At 48.8% G+C, this 17,931-nt stretch overlaps 1 protein-coding gene across 11 annotated transcripts; it reads right to left on the minus strand.

The window, feature by feature from the left end:
• Positions 1 to 23: 23 nt before the first annotated feature.
• On the minus strand, positions 24 to 15,116 carry RAB3IL1 (RAB3A interacting protein like 1). Of its 11 annotated transcripts, none has more exons than XM_052693024.1 (13): positions 14,978 to 15,116; positions 13,834 to 14,098; positions 13,063 to 13,208; positions 11,610 to 11,844; positions 11,167 to 11,262; positions 9,683 to 9,760; positions 8,948 to 9,163; positions 7,216 to 7,335; positions 5,907 to 6,035; positions 5,681 to 5,793; positions 3,080 to 3,179; positions 2,466 to 2,532; positions 24 to 2,054 (listed from the first exon to the last, which is right to left on the minus strand). In XM_052693024.1, exons 4-13 carry the CDS (start codon positions 11,781 to 11,783, stop codon positions 1,972 to 1,974), a joined length of 1,176 nt encoding a protein of 391 aa, XP_052548984.1. In that variant the 5' UTR covers positions 11,784 to 11,844; positions 13,063 to 13,208; positions 13,834 to 14,098; positions 14,978 to 15,116; the 3' UTR covers positions 24 to 1,971. The 11 variants fall into 11 exon arrangements, with proteins under 11 accessions (XP_052548984.1, XP_052548983.1, XP_052548980.1 ...); XM_052693023.1 differs by lacking the exon at positions 13,063 to 13,208 and adding an exon at positions 14,327 to 14,395 and having other exon boundaries at positions 13,834 to 14,012; positions 14,978 to 15,080; XM_052693020.1 differs by lacking the exon at positions 13,063 to 13,208 and adding an exon at positions 14,327 to 14,395 and having other exon boundaries at positions 14,978 to 15,080.
• Positions 15,117 to 17,931: the final 2,815 nt, after the last annotated feature.

A 17,931-nucleotide genomic window follows, 5' to 3' on the forward strand; every position in this document is an offset into this window, starting at 1 on the left:
CAACCTAGAACTGCAGCCAGACCTTTGAGGAGGCCAACAGCAAGTGTTTATTTTTCCTTCATTAAAGGTGCAACCATCCTGTTGTTAACGGAGTGACTTCGTATTAATTTTCAAATTGTTCTCAATGCTTTGTTTTAAATGTAAGACAACCTCATACAACGCATTTCTCCAACTCGTTTTATCTCCAAGTGCTTTACAAACTGACACTGGGGGGAAACAATCTCCCAAACCACCTCCTACACAGAGATCATCCCATCCCCAGTGCTATAATGTAGCCACATCTGTTCTGCAATGTAGCAGCCAATGGCACAGGATGACATGTAGAGATTAAAAGGTCGGGGGGAGCAGACACAAGGACAAACGCCAGGGATAGGACTGACCTGAAATCTGCAGCTGAGGGAAAAAGACATTTCTATTTTCTCCATGGCAAAAGCTGATGTCTGATTGACACAGGTCTGCAGGTGCCAATAAATCAGATGCAGATTCTTACCCAAAGATGTATTTTCCAGGCTTTTACTCCACATTTGAAATACATTGCTTCAGTGAAGAGCAGCTGATGCATGCACTCATCCAATTAGGGTGACAAGAGGCACTCAGTGGTAGGGGTAAAAGCAGAACTAAGGTGGTAACAAATGGGGCCTGCAGGTCAGCCATGTCTGAGCTGGACTCAGTTCTTCCCTCTCCTGGACAAAACCACAGCAGCTCAGTTTTCTTACAGCAAAGGAAGAAAATTCCTACTGTGGCAAGGATGGAACCTAATGGAGTGGGTAGTGACTGAGAAAGGGCTACATCAGCTACAACACTGTTAGTTCAGTTCTGTACAGACAAGTCTGAGCTACAGCTGGCCTCCACTTTCCAAAAGCTGTAGTGATATCCTTCCCAGCACGTTTTGAAGCACACAGCCACACCTCTCATCTGTGCAAAAATACCTCAAGTTTCCTCATTGGGTATGGCAGCCTGAGGGACACTGGGTTTTCCAAATGGACATGCATCTCTAAGTCTAGTGTTAGAGCAGAGAGGGAATCTCTCGGCCTCATGGCTGTGCCCAACATGAGCATATTCCTTCTGGACATAAAGAACTCAGCCTGGGACTACGGTTTCCATCTAAACAGTGTGAACAGTACCCAAATTCACCCTCAGAGTAGGAACAAAACAAAGGCATTTGTTTGTGGGTGAGGTTTGTATCTAGGAATACCACCAGGGACTTCCACACCAAGAACGTGCACATGGTAACATGCTAACAAGGTCTGCATCTGCCTATGACACAACACCAGATTCTCAAGGCTGGGAGAAAATATCCAGCACTGAGTGCAGCCAAGCTGTGACCAGCTGCAAATTATGCAATTTCCCTGCTTGCTTCCTTCTCCCAGAGGTCCCACGTGCACAGTTCTGGCCTCAGCCCCACTTGCTCCCCCCAGCTGGATTACAAGCACCCAGCACCAAATCCCAAGCTAAAAACAGAGACTTCCTGTGACTCAGCTGGAAGAAAGATTCTCTTGCAGGCTTCAGCACCCTCCACCCCAAAGAATGAGTGGGACAGACAGACTGCCAGCATCTGTCCTGAAAGACTTGCTTACTAAGAAGGGAGCCCAGGACTTCTGCTTTGCACAGGGCTGGCCTCAGACTAAGCTAAAGCAGACTGTATATAAAAACAAAGGTTTAAAAATAATGGATATACACTGCATATCTCCATAAAGGACAGTCTGTAGACAATCATCCCTGAGCAGCCAGGACCAGCCCAGCTCTCAGAGGGTAGCTTGGCAGCTGCATTCCAGTCACAGTGGGAGGAACGGGACAGCTGAAGGTACAACTTGTGCTTTTTGCTCCATGATCAGCATCAGGCATAGGGAGGGAGAGGAGGGAGCAAGGCCACTGCTGGAGAGGCACTGCATTCATCTGTTTGGCAGACCACTACTGATGAGTCCTTCATACAGGAGCAATTTCCTTCCAAGCTCAGGCTGCTCCTGATGATTACATCTCACTGGGATAAAACCCAAGTTTGGCCAGAGACATCTCCCTCCGGAGTCGCATCACTTCCCAGTACATCAGTTCCACTGCAAAGTGGAAAAAAAAAATACAGAGGAAAAATGAAAAAGCAGGGAAAAAAAAATAATCAGTAAGTGAGGCACAGTTAGATCCCACCTCATGTTACACTATGCTTTCAGTGCAGCCCGACAAAGCTCACCCCTAAATTGAGGGAAGCAGATATGCTGGAGGGCCCAGCAGATCACCTCTTTACTGGCTCTGCCTCAGGATACAGCTTCTAAGAAACTGCTGAGCAAGGAATGGGTGAAGCCATTTCTCTTGCTCTCATCTCTTCTTTGCCATTTAACTACTTTTCAAAGATCCAGCAAGTTCAGGGTATCCCAAGCTGGCCACACTCCTGTCATGCTGAGTACGGCCTCAGAATTTTTCCCACTGGCCCATCAAAGGCCCCACTGCACCCAGCTGCTACCCCCTCTTACCATCTTGCCTCACCAAGCCTTGCTGGATATAGCGAATGTACGTGAAGAAGTTGCACACAGCTGTGATCTGAAGGATAGAGGAAAGAAAAAAAGGAAAAAAAAAAAAGTGTCAGCTACAGAACTGGAGCACTCCTGGTGCTCAGCATCTGAGAAATGCTTCTACATATCACCAGATACAATGAGATAGGAAGAAAGCTGTTAACCTAAGTTCCAGGTATCTGCAGTACCATACCAGAATACTGCACTATCCACAACATACACAGCGTGAGACAGTAGTCACTACTGAATGTGGTAAAGCCCAACAGCCAGCATTTAAAGAGCAAAAAAATCACACTGTTTTATAAAGGACAATTAAAGATCAATGCAAACCAAGTTCCTGTAATTAATCAGACCATAGAAGCGAATACAAAGCAGACAGACGGCCTGAAAGAGCACAACCATGGCACAAGGGCCTGAGACAGGTCTGGAGATCCCCACTCTACCACTCTGAACGAGAGCCACCCTAATGATGAGAACAAACTCAAGCTCCATAGGTCTCTGTCAGTTTGAGCGCTGACCCAAGAGTCCTTCCATCTCAGAGCCTAGAACAGTCCTGGGAAAGGTGGGATACTCACCCTGGCCCTACAGGATGGTGAAATGTAATAGTAATTCCCAGAATCCCCCAGCATGATGCGGTGTTTGCAGGTCCTGGGGAGGCCACTTAGAGCACACTTCCTGCAGGCAGAGAGAAAGAAAGGAAAACAGATCAGGCTATAAAGCAACCACACGGCACAGCAGCGTAGATCCCCAGGAGATGAAAGGCAGAGCTCAGAAGTAAGACCTGTGTCAGTGAGCATTAAGAAAAACAAACCAAATGCAGTTGATAATCAACCTTTTAACCCTAGAAAGATTCCATAAATAGTGAATTTAGGAGACCATAAGCTAAAAATCTGGTACCATGAATTATCCCATGCTCAAGCAAACCAAGGCATTACCCTTGGCAGATCCACAGAAAGAGGTGAGGACAAAGCAGAGTATAACTCATGTCCTCTGGGCTCTGCACATCTTTGCCACGCAAGGTTTTTGCTGAAGGAGAATTGTGTCCAGGTGTTTTCCTGGTGGGATACACAGATGCCAGCTGTGGACCAGATCTGGTTTCAAAACAGATATTCCTGTGTTTAAGCATAATCATCCCCCCTGCTGGCAAGACACTGAACTTCATCCAAACTTGTCACCATTCTTCAATACCTTCCAACATGGCACACAAGATGTTCCTCGTGGTGTCCCTACTTGGACTTCACACACCACACCACTGGTAAATGCACAACTCTGCCACATCACAGGAAAACACACCCAAGGGAAGCTGCAAACCTGGCAAGAGTTACATTTAAAATGAAATGCAATCTCCTCTGAGCTACAAGTGGAAGCTCACAGGTATTCCATAGGGCTTAAAGCTTTTGTGTCATGCTTTCTCACCATCAACAAGCACAAACCCCACTGTCTCATTTGGAGAACTGAAAACATGCTGCAGTGCAGCTTGGCTCCTCTTCCTTATTTCAGACTTGAAAGCCATCTGGAATAACTTTATGCTGACTTCAGGAGGTTTTGGACATGGTTTCAGATCCCTAAGAACAAGCCAATCTCTTTCTGTGCAAGCATGGAAAAGTTCAGCCTCACTACTGTAGAGATTTCAAACAAAGCAATAAAAAAAAGTACTCTTTTCAAGACAGCATGGCTCCCAGAAAGATGTCGAAAAGATGTAATCAGCAAGGGTGCAGCTTATCTCTATTTTTTTGCCATTTCCTTCCATTATTGTGAAGATGAACAGTTCGCAGTACCAGCCAGTAGCCTGGCCTTCACCATCACTTAGCAGTAAAGCAGACTTTGTTGCTGCACTGCCATTACCACGGCTTCTCAGAGATCTAATGCCTGCATGGCTAGAAGAGGAACATCATTGCTCAGGTGCACGAGTTACTCTGGGAGCCGTGGAAGATGACAACACGCAAAGAAGCAGATGTTCCATAAAGCTTCTGAGAATGCTTTGGTGCTTGCTTTCCACTGCCATCAAGCTCAGCTGCTGCCTGCCTAGACTCCTGAAAGCACTGCACTGAACTCTGTTACCATAGGGTGAAAAGGGACCCAAACTTTCTTCTTTCTTCTCCACAGCACAACCAAAGGTGCCACAAACCTTGCATTTTCATCCAGGGAACAAATCAAATCCATTTATTACCAAGAGAAAGATTCCTTAACACCTGGTCTGGGTGGAAATTAAACAGAGTTAAAGAGTTTGGTTAGTTCAGCTCTAGCCTCAAAGATGCTAAATCATACTAAACTAGTAACCTGTTAACTGATTAGCCAGCTTTGATCACCTACTAATAAATACTTTACAATCTGTGACTGGAACACACTGTGAAGAGGGGAAAAAAAATCAAAAGGAAACCAGCAAGGACACACACAGGATGGGTTGGTCCTGGCAGAGCCCCGACACATGCTGGGGGAACAATTTGTCTAGTGATGAGAGAAAAAAATGCAGAAGAGCAGAGTAGGAAGCCTGCACATGAGCAACATTCATTACAGGAATACCATTGCCTGGAAGGTGCTCTGCTTGAAGGGAAGTGGGAAGAACTAAGGAACAGAGCCTCAACTGAAACTGAATTCAATAACTGAAAGTCCCCTGTGTACTCTGAAAGATGATGCCACTTCTGCCAGCATTCCTCTTCCCTGAAACAATCTAGGCTGTCTGTCACATCAAACACAGTCACAGCATCAAGCAAAGAAGATTATATTTATGCAGCAAGGAGCAAATTCTTCTGACCTAGGCTCAAACCCACCTGGAGCATCAGCAATGTTAGCAGTGCAAGGTGAGCTCAGGGGTCACAAGATAAAAGAATGTGAAATAATGTAGCTCTGACTTAACCCTTGCACCCTATGTTATGCACAAGCCTTCGGAGAACATTAAAGCAGTTTGTCTCTTAAGGAGGAAAAGAAAGCAAATAAAACTTCTGAACCGAGGGCACTAACACATTACTAAATTATCTCCCAACCACTCAACTGCAGTATACCCAAGAAGAATTACATCAGTCGGTGAAGAGTTCAGAAAGCAAAGCTCAACTACCACTAATCTTGGGCTAGAAATACACTCAGCTGAGCCCTGGTACCTGACTGAGACAACTTCATAAGGCAGTGATAGAAAACAGCAGCAAAAAGGGGGGACAAGAACAAGAAAGGTTCCTTACTTTGGCCCACCAGAGTCCTCTGCTGACACCTTCACCACAGGCAGCATCTGGGAAGCAACAGGCTCAATGGTGAGTGTATTCTGCTCCACAGCCACTCGCACCAGCTCAGACAGCTGCAGCAAAGAGAAATGACTGCAGATACAGATGTGCAAAGGTCACCTCCCTAAAGGTGCACCTTTGGTGTCGCCAGACTGTGCAGTTTCTGTCCTCAGTTGCCACCACTCACCTCCTGTTTAGTAAAGTCCAGACAAGGTCCTACATCTTCTCGGTAAATTCTGTCCAGAAAGGAGCAGGATTTATCCAAAGTTGGAGATTCCTTCCAGGACTGGAACTCAGCAAATAAAATGGAATCAATCTGCAGAAAATGCCCAGGAAAAGAAGGAAAACAGAAGGTAGGTAGAGGGAGAGATATCATGTCTGAAGATAACTGTTACTGCATAGGCAGTCTAACTATACAACATCTACTTTGGTACCTAGAAAGGTTCAGATATCACAGAAGTGTCTGAGGAAAGCTGGCTCTCTCCAAGGATCTTTTGTCTCCCACCCATTTTCAGTTCTGTGCCAGACCCATCCAGCCAAGGTGGGCATATTCTGCAGAAATCTGCAGAGATTCATCTCTCCCACCTTTGTCCAGGACAGGGCAGTGCCACTGCTGAAGGAAAGCCACCACACAACTGCTGAACAGAGCAAGTGCCCATGGCAGAAACAACAAGAGCAGCTGAATGGCAAAGCACAGTGGTAATGACACCCAGGACACCCAGAATGCTTTTCTTAACAAAGGATTGCTATAGAAAAGGATGAATTGGAGGGGGAAAAAAAAAGAAAAAAAAAAAAACTATTAATATCAGCAGGACTACATTCAGTGTGACCAAATAACAGAGTATGCCAGGCCTTTAAAGGCCATTCCAACCCAGAACTCTGGTGTCTGGGGAGTTGAGGAAGTAATGGGAATTCTGGGCAATCACATTGGCATGCAGGGACAAGTGGAACGTCAAACCCCGAGTGGGAATAGCTTTCCTGATCACAACGCTTGCTCACTGCCTTTTACAGATGGGCTTGCAAGAATTATCACTCCTCAACAACTCAGGGACTCAAGGACAGGGCTTGCCCCAACCCCTTAACTAGCAGGAAGGTTGATCCCTCCTACATTGCCTGACTGGTAATACTTCAGTGCTGGAGACTCTCTGGAACAGACATTTAAACCCCAGGCCGACAGGGCAGCTGTTTAAAAGGCCAGCAAATCCTGCTGAAGATGCTGAAAGGAGAAACAGAACTACAGAAACATGCCAAACAATACAAAAAGCATGAAGGAATGAAACAGAAGGAGGCCTGAAATCTAGCACACTTGCTGTATGCTATAGGGACTGCTCACCTCGCACCAGCAGACAGCTTCAGAGCCACAACATGAAAAAACAAATTCAGGAAAACAAACAAAACAGAAATGGAGGTTAGCATAAAAGGAAGCTAGAACTGAAGGGCTGAAAGTGTGAGAGTCAGATGGGTTCCACCCCTCTCCAATACCGTCCAGTAGTTACCTGCCGCAACGGTGAGGAAGCATCTGCCCCCAGTGCCTGCCAGCCTGGCTCATAGGTGAAGTGGATAGCCTTCCCAGGGATGATACAAAGGAGCAGAGAAAGGAAAGCAGGCACCCCAGACTTTGAGGCAAGAAAAAGAGACAGACAGTGAAGACGTTTAGAGTGACAGGCAAGAAAGGGAGGTAAAAAACCATAACAATACAGAAGATACAGGCAGAGGCTCAAGGCTTCTCTTCCAGCGAACTAAGAGTGATCCTCAAGGCATCACAGGGCCATAAACAACACCTTTCAACTTCAGTTTGAGGTGCTAAACGGAACACAAATGCTGCAACTTCTAGACACAATTTAGAATAGGACATGTTTTCCACAAAGCATCAAGCTGAATGCCAGGTTCCCTCACACCACCTCTCGTGTGGGCCAGTAAACAACTTGACAGGAATGGTAACCATTAGGAGAGCACAGAGAGCATTCGAAGATTAAAGTCATTTTTTTCCTAGCACTCAAATTAGCTTCTAGCCAACTAAGTATTTGACTACAACTTCCAGCATATCTGGTTCGCTCTCTGATTAATCAAGAGAAACAAGTACAGCAGGGATTTGCAGTTACTGAATTAATTTTTCCTTTGGTTTTCTTTTGGTCATAGCCTTTGCTCCTCTTGCCTGTGAAGAGAGTTAAAGATGTTATTGCTACAGCCCTCAAGACAATAGCTACAGCCAATACTCATCCAAAGTAGCAACAACAGCACTACACAGAAGTTAGCAAAATAAATCCATTGAAATCACCAATGGTGTTGCCAGCACAGTCCTTCTGTTAGGTGAATGTATTAATTTCACCAGCTGCCCTTCTGCATACACATTCTCTCACAAGCCAAGTGACCAGGTCTCTCCACGTGCTCTCAACAATTCTTTATGACAGAAGCCACAGCTCCAAAAAAAGTCATCAGGGAAACATACTCCTACACCACATTCACCACATTTTCATTCTCCCTGATCAAGTGCCACAGCCTGTCTCCTTTCTGCTCTTCAGGGTAGCTGTGCACACATCTGGCCATTGGAAAGTTCCCAGCCAGAAGCTGCTAGCAGAAAAAAAATAAAAAATAATAAAAAAAAAGAATTACATTCATGGTCACAGCAAGTGTAGGTCTATTGAATGAGGGAATTAAATAGGGTTTGGTTGAAAGACGTTCACAAATTCTTTGTAGCCTTATCTGAACATTTCCTCCCAGTGAGAAAGGTGAGCGCTCTGCAGGAGGAGGAAGAATAGTGGCATGCCCAAGACCAGAGAACAAGAGATGTTGATAGAAGATGGTGGAGGAGACTTGGAGCCCAAACCCAGGCTCTGATCATTGAAAGTCAAACCAGTTGGAAAAAAGAACAAAAGCAAAAACGTCAGAACAGGTAGCAGACTGAACTGCCAAGATGCATCAGAACTGGCTTCCACTCAGCAACTCCCAGCACATCCATTCTCAGCACTGCTAACTCCTGGGTCTGTCCATGCCCTCCAGCGGTCCCTCAGCTCCTTCCTCTAGCATTGTCCTAATGCAGCTTTGAACTTTATTCCCAGAAGTGAAAATCTACACAAATAGAAACCCTCCAGAGTTTGCCTCAGCACAGTTTAGGAACAAGCCAGACTACTGCACAGATTGCTTCCTTCAGTCAGAAGCCAAGCAAAACTTCTCAAGTACAGCAACAGCAGTGTCTCCAAGGCTGGTGCATGAACGGCCCTCACCCACCTCTTTGCACTCACGACTGACTGGTGCTGGAGTTGCATTCTGGCTGACAGCTGTGACAATTGCACTGCTGGTGCTCTTGTTTCGCCCGTGGCCTTTCCTGAAAACGGCTTTAGAAGGGCTCTGGAGCTGAGGGTGTAGCTCCCAGTTTGGAGAGGAAGGTGTGGATGTGATCACAAGCGTCTTCAGAGCTGTTACCTCTGCCTGCAGCATGTCGATCTGAGAGAGACAAAGCAAGAGTCAACAGCACCTTCAGCATCTGCTGAACTTGCTGTACTGCACCCAACACTGTAAGGCCACAGGGAAACAGCTACAAGCCTGCTCATGAAGCCTTCTCCTCGTTCTCTCAAATGCCCACTGTCAGCCGAAATTTTAAAGAGGAAAACAAGAACTAACTGGGAATCTATCCTGCTGCTCCTCAGTCTATCTTGCCCCAGGCTCTTTTTAGACACATCAACCCAGAAGTAATTTCACTTTCCAAGATGGAACCAATACAGCAGCCCTGTGATGCACCCTCATCAGCTCTTTCCACACAGCCACAACAATTAAACAGCACACTGCTTCCACGTGGTTCTTCTCACACCCTTTTTTCTAAGAGGAGGAGGTGATCAGCAGAATCTGCTGGAGAGGGAGCAGGCACTTCACCCTCCTCTAGCCAACCAACCTGCCATGGCTACAATGGGCCAGGACTGCACCAACCCTGCAAAGAGATCAAGTCACAGAGAGCGCAGTTCTCACCTTTCCCCATGCCTCCTTCAGCTGCTTCTCTGACGCCGCTTGTTTTGTGTTTGCTTCTCTCACCATCTTGTGTGCCTCCTGGACCAGAAAGAGTTTTAGTCTGCCTGTGGCAGCCCCATCTCATACAGTCACTTGGGGCCGGCCAAAGCTCTGCCATGTCTCATGCTCTGTGCAAGCAAGCAGGAGGATAGACATCACTGCCACATCCAATTATTTTACTCTAACAGATATGAAGAGCTTTGCCCCCGAGAATTTCCCAGAAAAGGCCTCTCAGTGTCAGCCTGGAGTGCATCCCCTTCCCAGGAGCACAGCTGGATAAATGTAAGTTTATCTGCTGAGTCCAAGGTTATCTTCTCCAATCAAAAGAGGTGCTGCAAAAAAAAGGCAGAAGAAAGGGCCTGCCCCTCTTGCCCTTGGGATATATGCTTTACAGCCAAGGTTTTAATGTTGGCACCCACCCATGCTAGATCATAATTGTGTAGTCCAATACTTCTGCGACTGATTCAAATGGCTTAGCTTCCTGGCATGACTTCAGATGCGTGTCACCACTGCAGACTTGCTAGTTCATTACTGGACTGTTTCTGACCCTGATCACTGTCTCTGGCACAGATTCTCATCCAGACTCACTGATCCACATTCTGGTTCCTCATTCAGTCACTGCCCTGCTGCACTTGCCTGAATTGTTACTGCACTCTGTTCCTACCACCTCCATGGAGCAGCCAGCCCTCACTGCTCTGAGCACAGCTGCAGCACAGCAGCAGGAGCAGTAGCTCAGGTGGGGACTAAACTTAGAAGCACATCTCACAGGAAGGGGGAGGTAGGTGGTATCACTCCCAGTGAGACCACCCCACAGCACTGCCTCGAAGCACTCTGCCCAAGGCCACCAGTGAAGGAGAAAGCCCTCAGCTGAACTTCTCTGAGTTCACCTTACATTCAGGAACAGCCTGTGTTTCACAGGTACAGCTGAGTTCTGGCTTTCCTCACTGTCCAGTCAGTTCTACAGATTAAAGCTGTTGGTAAATGGGATCACGGGATCTCATCAGGCTAGAGCTTGACAAGAATCAAATTAACAACCGAAAAATTAAACCAAAACAAACAAACAAAAAACCACAGCAAACGCTGTTCAGACTACAGAGCAGGCACAGGAGAAGGCCAGGGAGCCATGCTCACCTCCAGCTCCGGGCATCCCCATGTCTGGTTTCACTTAGCTTTGCAACCACGGAACCTGCTGTGCTCTTTATGTCACCCCACAGCTGCTAGGAGGGGAAAGGAGCGTATGCAAATCCTCCCCAGAAGCAAGCACCAGCCCATGGGAGGGTCTGCTTGCAGCACTGTGCAGCATTCCAAATGTGCACGAACAACAGGGACTAAGGAAGCTGTGGGAGGTAACACAAACATGGCTGGAAGTTCAGAGAAAGCCTACCTCAAAGGAATTGGAAGCAAGCTTAGCTTAAGAAATGATGGGAAAAGGAAGAGGGTGGTACCTCAAACAGGCTAGCTGTTAACTCTTCTAGTTCCTGCTCCAGTTGCTCTCTGACTTTTGACAGTCTCTCACATTCTTTGTCCTTCAGCTTCAGCTCCTGTTGAGGAAATTGTAGAGGGATGCATGAGCTACCAGCAGGCCCCAGCAGTGCTGACACCCACCTGGCCTTACTTACTAATCACTCCCTTTCCTCCCTACCCCTGCATGAATCCCAGACTCTTGACACAGCACTCCATGCCACCAGAAGCATCCCTCCACAAGCTGTAGCAGGCTTTTCACACTGGAATTGCTTGCTTATCATTAGGCTCCATATCATAGAATCATCAAGGCTGCAAAGACCGCTAAGATCAATTAGCCTAACAACCAACCTATGCTTGTGACTGCTATAGACTATGCCCCTCAGTGCCTCCAAGCTCAGCCCTTCTCACAGGCTCTGGGCTTTACCTTTTGTGCTTTGTGCAGCTCTTCCTTCAGAAACTCAGAGCCCTTTTCCCGGATCTCCACTGAAGAGCTGCGGAGACGCGAGACGTTGCGCTGCTCAGTGGACTGGCTGTCATCCCCGCTGCCTGCATTCTGGCATCCAGTCTCTGGCTCCTTCTTGCTGCCTTTGGACGGCATTAGTGGTTTCCAGTATCCCACAGCTGGTTGCTCCTGGCTGTCTTCCTCAAAACGGGTCTGGCTGTAGGGAATCGGCACAGTGAAAAGTTATGTGGGAGTGATCAGCAAACCTGCCAGGCTGAGAAACAGCCTCAGAGGCAACAGCAAGGCAAGCCAGGCTGGGTTCTCCCAACGTTTCAGGGAGGCTGAGCAGTATTGCACTGAACAGGACATTCAGTAGTGTGCTGTGCTGTACCTCCAGGCTCCCAAGAGCACAGGAGCAAAGCAGGGAGGGTGATGGCATACAAAGAAACTGGCTTAGAGGACCTGCTTTGTGTCCCGGAGCAGCACCAGCTCCTCTGCCCACAGCCTGGGCCTGTCTGCCCTCAGCAGAATTTCTAGGGAGGTAAGTCCTACACAAACCATCTTCTCACAACCAGTCCTTCAAATAAAGACTGAAAGAGCTGAGAAATTTAACTGGAATAAGCTGCTTGTGCACAAACATTTTTATGAGCATGGTTAAACAAGCCGTTCGCCAGATACCTCGTACTGCCCTCTCTTAAATACAAGCCAAGCTCAGGAAGGATATCTGTCAAATTTATTTGCTCTGGGTGTGAGCATGCATACATCAGAACAAATGAAGATGGTGAACATCCATTTGTGAGTTTCAGCTCTGAAGTCCCTCACAGCTCAGGCAGACCCTAAGCAAACAATGAAGGCAGAGCAGACATACAAAATTCAGAACTTGGTCTTTTCTCTTCTCTTTCTTCTTAAAAGAGCCCAGATATGCATGCAGATATATTCCCTACTGGATTACTTTGCGCTTTTGACATGAAATCCTTTCAGAACAGCAACAGAGAGGAGACAGTGGTCCAAAGTAATGAACTGGGAGGAAATCTTTGCTATGCTGGGATCTTCAATAATCACACCAAGTACAGACTGCACTCCTGGTAAGAAGGGCTGGTTTCTCAACAGCTAAGTACTGCCTCACAGTTAGACAATTCTTTACACACAAAGCATTAATAGGCAAAGCAAAGTTATAACACCTCCTGGTTTTACCCTTCCAAAAAGCATGTCTCAGACATTTGACTCAGGACAAAGCAGGACAACTAAACACAGCTACTCCAAGAGTGCCGTTCTTGAGCATTTTCAGAGAAAAACAGACTATAGCTGGCTTACTTAGTATTCCAGCAAACACTCCATAGGCCTAAGTTCAGGGACACTGCTCCCCAAACCACAGGAGGAACAAGGAAAAAAACAGTACAGCTTCCACATTCCACAGCAATACAAAGACCCTGACCCTCTTCACTGCAGATCCAGACTTCAACCCTGCAGGCCAAGTAGAGGCCGTGTAGGTTTTGCAGCTGCTGGGGTGTTACAAGGGGAAAACATATGCCTGAATGCCCGTCCACGTGGCAGAACGTGTGGTCTGCCTGCTGTCTTCTCCTGCAAAGAAGCACAGGTACCACAGAGAGTGGTGTGAAAGCACAGAGAGGGAAATCTCTTTGACCTCTTGGATGAGTAAGGGCACAGGACCATCCACGATGCCATGCCACGCAAACTGGACAGAACTGGCAACATGCAGTCCGCGTCACAGATTTTGCTGACCTTTTTGTAGAGCAAGAACAAGCGAGAGAGCATCAGCAGTGCTGGAAGGTAGGAAAGGATTCAGAAGAACTGTTGACTTGACCTGGTTTTACTGGGAAGATCTATAAGGAGCTCGTTCTGGTGATAAATGACATTTGGAAGTATAAGAAATAACAGAAAGGAGCACCTTGGGGAGGGAAAGGGACAGACAGCACTGCTACGCAAAGATAATTCATCTGAAGCTACTCAGCACACTGGAGCTGCTGATAAAAGCACCATGTATGCATGTGGATGCATAGATCTGAGTGAGCTGCTCATGAGCAACGGGAACTCCCATGCCTCTACTCTTTTAGCTGCAAGAGAGAGCATGCATGGCGCACACCGTGAGGAGTTCAGGCAGCACAGCACTCGCTGCAGTCAGGCTGCTCTTTGGACACGTGTGGGCAATCAGAGAAAGGTCAAGATAATCTATCGCATCACTTACCTAAAGAGCGACATTGGTACGGAACGAGGAGCTCTCCAAGGCTTCACTCAGGAAGGGGAGGTATCGAGCAAAGCAACGACCCAATGGAAAGGAATGAAGCCCATCACGGGAAGGTGGAGACTTGATGAAACCAATTCATCCTCGCCACACGAAATCAGGGGAGGTTCTCTGCAATGGATCTGCCACGAAGCAGGGAGAGCATTCCAAACAGAAGCGTTCGTTCAATAGTTAAGCCGTATCTCGAACGGCACCGTGGGAGCCCCTCCTGCGGAGATCAGAGGGGCAAACTGCAGCGAGCGCATCGTTCGGGGACTCCTGCATTACCCGGGAAGCTCACTAGGAGGGCCCCAGCAGGACCACCCGCTGTACGGCCGGAAGGGGACAAGAAACAGAGCAGGAGGAGAAAACCCAAATCAGAACCAAACAGCTGCAAAAGACAGCGAGGGAAAGGGACACCGCAACCCGCTTAGCTGCTAAGAGTCCAGCTACTCACATGGAATAGGAGAGGAAAAAAGAGATATGAACCGTTGCCTCGTGACTCAAGCTCTCGGAGGAACGTTATCTGTGCAGGAGAGAGGTGTGCTGCTGTGCTGCTGCCACCGGGAAGAAGACAGGAAGGCCGGAAGGCACGGCGGTCCCGCAGGCAGACCGGTGCCGGCCGCTGCCGCCGCTGTCCCGCCGCGCCCCGACAGCAGACAGCAGACAGCACCCGAGGGAGCGGCGCACCTGCGCCCGAATCCCATGGGCTGCGCTCCTCGGAAGCCGGGCCGTATCCTACCGGTCCCCCGGACGCACGAAAACGGCAAACGTGAGGAAAACTAGAGGAGAACCGAAAAAGCCCAGCGCAGCAAGAAAAAAAAAAAAAAAAAAAAGCCGAGCACAGCACAAACCTTCCCGAGTTGGATTCCGCAGAAAAAGCCAAACAAAAAAAAAAGTGCAAGGTCGGCAGTTTTCCAGCTTCCTGCCGAGCCGACCCCGCGGTTTCCTGAGGATCTGTGCTGCCTGCGGGCTGCCGCCCGTCCCGCGCCGGGAGCGCCGGCTGACAGCGCTGCGTGGAGCCCGGCAGCCCGCACGGACGCGGCGCACCTCCGCCCGGGCGGCCCCGCAACGACACCCGCCCGAGCCCCGCCGCCCGCACACCTACCTCCGCCTCAAGCTGCTTGCCGCCGGCGCCTCACGGCGGCGGAGGGGACGGAGGAGGAGCGCCCGCCGCCGCCGCCATTCCCGCAGCCCGCCCGGCTCCGCGGGGCCGCCCCGAGGGGAGGGGGCAGCGCGAGGCGCCACGTGACTGCAGCGCGGTCCCGCGGGAGGGCGGGCGCGCGTGCGCGCTGCCGGCCGTGCGCCGTGCTCGTGGGGGGGGCGGTGGGATGAGCGCGGGCTCGGGTTGAGGCTGCTCTGTCTCTGAGCCCCGCATCTGCCCTGACCTTGAACATCTCCAGGGATGGTGACTGCACCGCTCCCTGGGCAGCCTGCGCCGCTGCATCGCTTCTCTTTCTCTCAATAAATGTTCCCCAATATCCAGCCTAGACTCCCCCGGCGCAGCTTGAGGCCATTCCATTATACGATGTTATTACAGCCCTGTCCCACCTGGTCACTAGGATCCAAGGTGACTACAGAAGGCAGCCTGTGCTCTGAGGTCCCAGAGCAAAGGGTCTGAGAAGGCAGATCTGTGGCTGTAACATTTGTTATCTGCAGGGAACCTTTTGTGAGGAAGGGGAGATCTGCAGCTCTGCAGGCAGCACACAACTACTCAGTGGTAATGATTAACTTCCAAGGCCTGGCTGGCAGAGATGGAGGGTCCTAGGGTTAGAAAGGCAGAATTGCTTCCAGAGTCCAAAAGGCAGCAAAAGGCTCCAGCCAGTCTGTCTGATGGAGGGCTTCTAGAGTGGGAGGCAGTCACAAGAGCCAAACCTCGCAGTCACACTCACTGGTGGGCCAGCAAGCTACAGCACTGCTTCCAGGAATGATGAGCCTTGCAGCTGTTAAGATTACGAACCAAGGAATCCCGGGCTGGGAGGATGCTGAAACTGCCGAGCTCTGCAAACCCATGGGGGAATTCACCAGCAAACATTAAGCTGGACCAGGCAGCGAATATAAGAGTGGGGGAAAGAAAAAAAAAGAAAAAAGAAAAAAAAAAAAGACATTCTGTGAAGGTCAAGAGGAATAGGTGTTATCTTAGATGCTGAAAAGCAGGAGTAGAACCCTGACCCAGCAAACTCAGAGCGGATGTTATTGCCATGAAAATGAGAACAAAAACAAGAGTGTAACACTCCAGGATCCATCCACCCACTCACTCCCTCCCTCCAGTCGACCTCAGCCAGCCATGCAGCATGTTTTCTCAACTGGCGAGGAAGGCTCCAGCAAGGCTCCTCTGGGATCTCTGGGGCTAAGATCTCCAATTTCATGGATGAGATCTGCCTTCAGCACCAAACAAACTGCTGCCCATTTCCCAGGGTAACCGGGTGAAAGAGGAGAGTGAAAAAGCAGAGACAGAAGAGCAGCGGGGCTTGCTTATGGGGCTAGCAGTGCTGTGTTGCTCAGGCAGATGCAGCCTGGCACAGTCCTGCTGTGGCACTGGAAGCGCTGCTGACCCCTGTCAGATCTCGGCTGCTGCTCTCCTGCTGACAGCTGCATTTTTTTGGAAGAGCTCAGCCTGAACCCAGAGAAAGAGACATGGGGACAAGAGAAAGAAGAGCAGCTGGGAAACCTGGAATGAAAGGAGGACTGTCCAAACAGCACGTGGTCCACAAAGAAAGAAATTAACACACACTGAGCACCCTTAGCGTGCTCTGAGTTCCATGGGTCCCTATGAGTCCTTATGAGTCCTGCAGTGTAAAGGGAAGAGGCCTGAGGGCATTCACAAAAGCACTGATGGTCACTGCATCCTCTCCAAAGGCTCACGGCAAGCTTAAACATCCGTCAGTCTTGTCTGTGAAAACAGTACTTCCTCAGATAGTTTCATTTTTATTATTATTTTTCTTTTTTCTACATCAGATTCCAAGGAAGAGTGTTAGTTTGAAAGAAAACCCCATCAGCATCTATCTTGGCACTGAAAGCAAACAGCAGGAGAGGGGTTTCACTGAGCTTTGGCCCTCTTGGTTTCCTGAGAAAAGCACTTGTTCTCTGGCAGACTGCAGGGAGGGCTCTGTCCCTTTACCAGAGGCAGCTGCAGCAAATGAATTTCAGTCATTGCGGGGGGAGGGATTCATTTCCCGTTGCAGTAACCCAATCTGCACATCTGCAAAATGGAGAAAATGGGAAGGATTCCAGGGCCTGCAAGGGCACTGGGAATGCAGCGAGACTGAGAATGGACATCAGTGCATCCTTGCTGCTCCTCTGCTGCTTTCAGACTGGCAATTTTGCTTGAGGCCTGGAAGTGAGGCCACAGGGAATGCAAAAAATGATGCAAGTATTGCTGCCACACTGGTAGTCCCTCTGTTATTTACTTTCATACTACATGCCACAAATATTTGATGTTGTCCTAACGGTAACTGAGCTGGATGTACTGCTCTCAGAGGAGGGCAGCGGAGTCCCTTGGATACCAGCATATCCCTCCATCAAGAGCTGCATGCTGGAGATTTTACTATTCCACGTTAGAGTCCCCAGGGCTACAGAAAATCCCCACAGCTCCAGTAAATCTCTCGAGAGAATCCCCTTGCTCTCTAGAACTGTCTCTGTCTGCCTCTCTATTAATCCCTTCTCTCTAGATGTCTCTGCAAAGTAGTATCTCAAAGACGTATGTCCTCCCCAGACCCTGGTCCCTCGTGTGGACAGCACTGCCTCCAGAGAGAGCCCACCTCTGTACTCTCCCAGATCTTCCCCCATACACAGAACTCTTTGGGTGTTTGGAGGCATTTTCATCATCCAGAATCATTCAGGGACACTGTTGGGACCACAGTCCTATGATTCTTGCCTTCTCTCCCTAGAAGACCTTTGGAAGCAGCTGCAACCCAGCAGCAATATTTCAGGGACCTTGCAGCAAGCTCAGCCCTACAACAAAGCAGCTAAGACAGCAGCACAGTGCAACTTTCTGGAATGACATTGGCCCTGAGCCTCTGCAAAACCAAGGTACCTCACCTCCTGTCTCAGATAGATGCT

This window comes from Tympanuchus pallidicinctus, unplaced genomic scaffold (assembly GCF_026119805.1).
Source record: "Tympanuchus pallidicinctus isolate F22 unplaced genomic scaffold, pur_lepc_1.0 scaffold3, whole genome shotgun sequence".
NCBI lineage: Eukaryota > Metazoa > Chordata > Aves > Galliformes > Phasianidae > Tympanuchus > Tympanuchus pallidicinctus.

What these genes read in the sequence shown, in the direction of transcription:
- RAB3IL1 (XM_052693014.1), bottom strand. An exon ending in TGAAGGAGGCATGGGGAAAG is followed by an intron (nt 9,164 to 9,682) that starts GTGAGAACTGCG and finishes TGTCTCTCTCAG; the next exon opens with ATCGACATGCTGCAGGCAGA. An exon ending in CACCATCCTGTAGGGCCAGG is followed by an intron (nt 2,533 to 3,079) that starts GTGAGTATCCCA and finishes TCTATCCTTCAG; the next exon opens with ATCACAGCTGTGTGCAACTT.